General features: G+C 44.7%; 1 protein-coding gene across 1 annotated transcript; it reads right to left on the bottom strand.

Moving 5' to 3' along the window:
- APOLD1 (apolipoprotein L domain containing 1) lies at window positions 1-5298 on the bottom strand. Its single transcript, XM_010709950.3, has 2 exons — window positions 4943-5298; window positions 1-2626 (listed from the first exon to the last, which is right to left on the bottom strand). The coding sequence occupies exon 2, from the start codon at window positions 2615-2617 to the stop codon at window positions 1877-1879; it is 741 nt and encodes a 246-aa protein (XP_010708252.1). The 5' UTR covers window positions 2618-2626; window positions 4943-5298; the 3' UTR covers window positions 1-1876.
- Between the last annotated feature and the right edge of the window lie 1720 nt (window positions 5299-7018).

Genomic DNA, 7018 nt, shown 5'->3' with positions numbered 1-7018 from the left:
TACTTCATATTCATTTAATTGAACTAGCAATGTGTACTTTTCCCTTACAGCAAACAGGCATGGCATTACAGACAACTCAGTCACATTCTGAGGGACAAAATCTTTTGTTTTCCACATCAAAACACATGTTGAAGTCATGAGAGGAAGAGACAGCTTGAGAAGGAGTTGAGCTTTGTGAATTGGAGTATAGACCTTCCCAAGAGTTTATTCGGTGCGATAGAATTACAAATCATTTTTTTCATCATTTTGATTCACAAACCTCAAGCGAAGTTCCCCTCACTATTTGGGTTCTACTTGTGCGGGTGGAATTGTCCCTGCATTAAGTTCTCTGGTTGTCTCAAGCTAGATTTTGGGGTTTCTTCCTTGTATCTCTTCCAGGTACTGATATGATCTCCATCATCACAGCACCTGAGCACTTCAGAATATTTGTCCCAGAAACGTCCTTGTGAGGTAGGGAAGTGCTACTGTTCCCATTTTTGCAAAGAGAACTGAGGCACTGAGGTGCTGAAAATCACAAAAAACATCTTTAGCAGGACAGTCACTCGAAACTGAGTCCAAGTCATTCCTCCTGCTTCCTCAGTGCTCTGACCCCTGAATCATCCTACTTTTCTTCACCTTTGTTTACTATTAGTACCAGTGTATATATATTGCTGATGTGAAGCCTTCCCTGGGAAACATTGCTAAGCATATGTGTAGCTCTTTGTGCGTGCTGCCTCCTTCCTCCCCAGACAACCGCTGTGGGTCTCACAGGCTGTTTGACTGCAAAGAGAGCTGCACAACCACCTCTCAGGTATGCTCTTCTCTCAGCTGGTCTCCAGCTCAGAGCATAACACCAGCATACTCTTCCCTCCATGCTCCAAGAGGTACACTGACTCTTCTCCCCAGAGAATCCCCTGAGTCAGGCTCTGGCCCCAAGGTCACTGATTCAACTTTCTCCCTGTTTTGGTTTCTAAGATCTGTCACTGATTAACCACAGTTCATCTGTCTTATAACTACCAGCATTCACCTTTCCCTTTCCTACAGAGACTTACCCTCAACAGCCAAAGAACTTGTAACTTGCTCTCACTTGCCACAGACTTGCTTTGCCTCTAAGAACAGCTGCACTCCTTTGGAGCAGAGACCTCTTTTTAAAAGGAAAACAAAATATTTAAATAAAATATCAAAACTTTAAAATACAATATCAAAACTTTAAAAACATCTCACGTAAATAAATAGAACACAGACATCACAGTTCTCATCCTGGAGAGGTTTCTTTATAAAGGATAACAGTTTCTGGCTCTTCTGTTTCACTCTGGGATGACTGAGCCATCCAGGGGCTGCTCCTTTCAACAGCCTTCCCAGATGTACCTTGGAAATGGAGCTGTACTCTACCAGAAGTTGGTGGCTGCTGGCTCTTTGAGGGTATCACAGCCCCTTCAGCATTCATAGATTCATGAGTTATCCACAAACTAGGTTCTGTCAGCACCAAGACTGCAGGGATTTCATCACTCTGCTGACCTACTTCTTTCTGCTACATGAGGAAGCAGAGTCATGAAGGTAGATAGGGAAACATGGAACTGAGGAATGGCCACCTACCCCTGCGTTCTGGTTCTGGAATCTGCTGCCATGTACCCAATAGTCCTCATATCCATCATGACCTCTATCCTAAGCTGGGGGGCTGCTGTGAGGCAGTGGGGTGTATCTGTGTGTGTGTGTGTATGTGTAACTCTGTCTTGATATCAGGGAGAGGTTTGTGTTCAAATATAAATAAGGCACAAGAGATGTGCATCTATGTGGATGAGCACCACCAATATTACAACAGCAACAGGTAGCAGTGCTAATGGTGACAATTACGTAGTGTTTTCAAGCCTGGTTTCATTACAGGGCAATTGCTGTTTCAACTGGATGGTCTTGGGGTCTCAGTGGTGGTTCTAGCACCCAAGCTGAGTTTCCTCATCCGTGGGGAAAGCTCTGTCCTGGACTCAAGGAGTTCACAGACTTCATCCATTGCTCTTGTGCAGATCTCGAGGTTGGCAGCCAGCTTCTGGATCTTGGCCTTCAGCATGGTCTGGCTCACCTTTGTGACCTCTTTTGTGTATTCTGGCACAAGGAAGCTGTGGGAGCCACAGAAGACCATGAAGCAGATGGAGTTATACAGGGAGATGGATGCTCTCTTCTCTGACTGGAGAAGCTTGGGGTCCCCTGGGCCCTGCACACGGCGGAGGAATTCCAGGCAGCCGAGGATTTCCCTCATTTGTTTCCGACAAGTCATTGCAATTTCCTGCACCTTCTTCACCTCCCGGGAATTGCAGAGCACGGCAGAGAGGTCGGAGGTGATACTGACAGCTCCCCCAGCAGTGGCTAAGCCCAAACCCACTGCCGATGCCAGGAGGGAGGCTCCCAGTGTAGCTGGGCTTAGGGACAGTCCCACGATGGCCGTGACTGCTCCCACGGCTGTCAGTGAGCTTCCACTGATGTTGGCAATCAGGGATCTTTTGCGAAGCTTGTTGATTTTGCGAGCTGCCTTGTGAAGGTGAGCAATCTGACCTCGCAGCCTCCGTCGCTGATCCAGCAGCGCTCTGTGGAAGTGGTGCGTGGGGTCTGGCGTCTGGGGACGGGCAGCACCGTTCCTCTCCATGGCCTCTGTCTAGAAAAAGAAGATGGGTTGGGATTTATATAAAAAGCACAAGTCTTGCTCAGCCTTGACCTCCATCCCAAGGATGGCATCCAGCCAATTTTCTCGCTTCGCCCTACTGCTTGGAAGGTTTGCTGTCTGCACGCATGCACATGCTCACGTACACGTGCATACTAATGCACGTACACACACATATGCTTAGTTACTCTTTTCTGACTTTCAGATGGGAATTTTTTGGAGTTTTTTGTCATCATTGGGAACATTAAAATATCTATGTAGGAGTTGAACTCGATGATCCTTATGGATCCCTTCCATCTCGGGTCATTCTATGATTCTGTGATCTTAAGGGCTGGGGTCAGGGGTACTGTTGTTCTTCTGTGAAAACATGAAATGTCCCTTCTAATCCAGGGGACACAAATTCCATTAAGATTAAGTGACTCAGCGCCCAGTGCAGTAATGCTGCCAGAACTATATGGTGATGTCCTCCCGATGGGATTCAGAGGTTTTATAATATTCAAGGGCATATTTCACAGGAAAGTCCAGACTTTGAGGAGATAAAAACCACCCATCCTAGGTTGCTATTTAGGGGCCATTTCCCACTAAAGGAGGATAGAGGGAAGCTGCTGAGGGGAGTCAAGGTCTAGTTTTTCCATCTACGAGCTGAAAATGCCTCAGATGGCAATTGTGAACATCCTTCCTCTCTTTATGCTTAAATAACTCAAGGACCTGCACCACTTCTTTCTTACTGTAACCTGGCGTCAGGATCCAGACAAAGATGGGAATCATTGTTTTGCAGTACTCAGTCCAGCCTATGGCTGTGAATCCTCAGTCGTGGGAGGTCCATGAACCATGTGTTAAGAGGTCCATGGACAATGTTTAAGAAGTCCATGAAGGGCACATCAGAATAGCAAGCCCATTTTCAGTATACACACTCCTGGGGGACTACTGAGGAGAACAGTGCTGGCTATGGTAATGTCTGCCTTCTAGATCGTGAATCCTCTGTGTTTCAGAGCTGTGTGATCTCTCTTTTCTCTCTGTACTTTTTCACCAAGGTGGAAGGAAATGTTCCAGTGAGCATTTTCAAATTGCTCTAAGGTTACAAAGTGCTTTATAAAGGAAGCCAGCATCCTTATTCCTGTTTTACCTGGATGGCAACTGAAGCATAAGAAGCAAAAGGAGGGATGCAGCAGAAACAGCTGTCTGATGACAGCAGTGCTCGTGCTCTCCACACCACTGCACCGTATACAAGGACACATTGCCTCTGCGTTTAACAAGATGTAGCCATGGATCTAAGAAGCTGGTCGCATTCCATATTGCCCTCATAACCACAATAAGACTCTGTAGTAGAAAGATTTTGTCCAGGGCCAGCTAAGTGTAAATATTAATTACTGCAGACATGTTTTCTATGTCCTCATTACTGTATGAACCAGAGGGGCCCGATCCCTCACACTGGGCACACTGCATGGTTTGGTTCCTCAGGGCTTTCATTCTGCAGACTCCTTGTCTTCCAGAAGAAAGAAGCCATCTACCATTGAGAGTCTTTCCACCCTAAAGAGTGTAAATAAATAATTCTTGCTGTCATTTTTCTTTTCTGCTTTTACTAATCCATTTCAGACAGAATCCTTTAGGGCCTCCTCTGCCCCTAATCAGAACAATCATTCCAGTTTCTCTCAGGCCTTTGTCATCACTGGGCTGTTTGAACCACTCAGCACATTGTGCTTTTCTTAGCTGGAGGCAGTGTTCTCTTATTTTTTACTCTGTACTCAGAAATTAAGCTGAAGGCACAAGGACTAAAACTAAGCCTAATAGGTATTGGTGTCAAAATGAGCAATGAGCACATCATCAGTGACTTAGCAACAGATCATTAAATATGTTGATTCCTTCTTAACATCTTGTTCTGCAGATTTTCTTGTGGACAACAGTCTCTGGTAATGCCAGCAGCCATCTCACTGCACAGTTAGTAGAACAGTCATTTAATATATAACATCAACCTTACAGTGATGCGTGTCTTTTGAGTGCACAGATTTATGCCAGCAAAAAGGAAGACAAAGCCATCTCTCACTCTTAGAGAAAAATCCCCCAATAGCTTTTTAATTAAATTACTATCAATAATAAATAACAAATACTATTTGTTAATAAATAGTAATTAATTAACTACATTAACTACAATTAATTAATTACTATTTATTTAAGTTAATAAATTATTAAATAGTAAGAAATAGGTTTTTTAAACATTATGAAATAATGTATATGTTAGTCCCAGTCTGTAACTAAACTCTAAATTCTTTCCTAATGCAGCATTCAGGCAGATTCAAAAGAGAAACTTACCTTTAGTTTCTGGCTGACCTCCCCACAGACAAATTTTGGTCTGTTTCTGGAGGAGACCAATTTATAGCTCCCGTGGACCAATTGCTGCAGTGGGAATGCTTTGCCTCATACTGGGAGTTTGCCATTTCCTGCTCTCCCTTGTGCAGAAGGATGTGACACACTGGAAAGTGACCTGCGGGACAGCGAGCACACATCATGTTCAGGAAACGATCCCTGCGAATGAACATTGTGTGTTCGCTTTTCCTGAAGTCTAAGGGGGGGAAAAAAAAAAAAAAATTAAATATCAGCCTATTCCTGGCTCTGAGCTAGTGCAGTCATTCCCTCCAGGGAGCAGTTGCCTTTCCTTTCCCTGAAATAGCAACTGACTTTACTCTGCGCTTGAGCCACCAATTACTTGACAACTGAAGCTTCTCCCCTCCCATATTTAGAGCATTAACCAGCCAGCTTCTTCATTCAAGGCCAGTGTACTTTCAAAATCCTGGCTCTTTGGGACAACCGTGCTTGCGATTGGCTGCAAAGCAGCAGTGCTGCTTGTGAGCTGGAGCAGAGCTCCAGCCCATAAAAGGAAAGCAGCTCTATGGCTAATCAAAGAATCATAGAATTGTAGAATTTCTCGAGTTTGAAGGATCATTGAGTCCAACTCCTGGCTCACAGGATCATACTGGATCCTGGCTCATACAGGATCCCACAAAAATGAGATCCTATGTCTGAGAGCATTGTCCAGACAGTTCTTGAGCTCTGGCTGCCCTGGACAGCCTGTTCCATGCCCACCACCCTCTGGTGAAGAACTTCTTCCTGATATCCAACCTGACCCTCCCCTGACACAGCTCTATGCTTGGGCTCTGTGGCAAGATGGTTGCTCTGGATTTCCATTCTTACCCCTTCTGAGTAGACAAAGCCATGCACAGACCTTCAAAAGGGGTGATCTTCTGGTGATTTTGCCATTTCTTAATGATGGGCACTGTTCTTTCCCTAAGGTGCCTGCCCAGCAGTTGATGACCAGCAGGAAAGGTCACTCGGATCCCCTCTTCTGCTGCCTACTGTTGCCTGACAGCTCTGCCTACAAAAAGATGTGGCCTGGATGAAGTGGTCAGAGTGATGGGGATAGTGTGACACTCCTGCTCACTGAACAGGAACTGCGAGCTGCACAGACACTTGGTTGCTGAAGCTGACCTAAAGAAGGGACAAGGACTGTGGAGCTGCAGGCAGAGAGAGAAGAACAGCTGAGGCTGTTCATTTTTGTGTCAGCTTAGTTTTGGACCATCTTAAAATGACTGTGAAACAGTATGCCAGGTGCTTTATCAGGATGGACTTGCATGACACTGAGCATGAACTTAAAAAACTAATAGCACTGAAGAGCAACTTCAACCTGCCACAGACTTGGAAAGAGAAAGCACTGTTTTGAAGGTTCTTAAATAAGCAATCTTTGTCAGTTACACTTTGTACGGATTACATGCTAACAGGAAGGTGAATTTTGACACCAAGGGAAATTGTGCTTCAACCTTTCTCTTTGTTTCAGCAAACATATGCTTGAATTGCAGCCCATCAGCTTTGGCGAGGGTTTGCAGCTGACAGATGTGGTATTTCTTTTATACAAGGAGAACATTTCTCCATAACCCATCCCAATAACAAGATGCATATCTAGAAAATAAAGACTTTCCATGAAGAGCTCAGATAATAATCATAGAATCATAGAACAGTTTGAGTTGGAAGAACCTTTAAAGGTCACCTGGTCCAACTCCCCTGCAATGAGCAGGGACACCTACAGTTCAACTAGGATGCTCAAAGCCCTCTTGCCTGACCTTGGATTTCTCCAGGGACAAGGCATCCACCACCTCTCTGGGCAAACCTGTTCCAGTGCCTCATCACCCTCATCTTCCTTATATCCAGCCTAAATCTCCCCTCTTTTAGTTTGAAATCATTTCTCCTTGTCCTGTCACAGCAGTCCATGCTGTGAAGTCTATCCCCTTCTTTCTTACAGTCCCCCTTTAGATACCTAATGACTGCTAAAATGTCAACTCGATTTTTAAAAATAAATGTTCATTAGAAAAAGAAGCATTATTTCCTAGGGAGCAT

This window comes from Meleagris gallopavo, chromosome 1 (genome assembly GCF_000146605.3).
Source record: "Meleagris gallopavo isolate NT-WF06-2002-E0010 breed Aviagen turkey brand Nicholas breeding stock chromosome 1, Turkey_5.1, whole genome shotgun sequence".
Lineage (NCBI taxonomy): Eukaryota > Metazoa > Chordata > Aves > Galliformes > Phasianidae > Meleagris > Meleagris gallopavo.
This window is presented reverse-complemented; position numbering and strand designations above follow the sequence as displayed.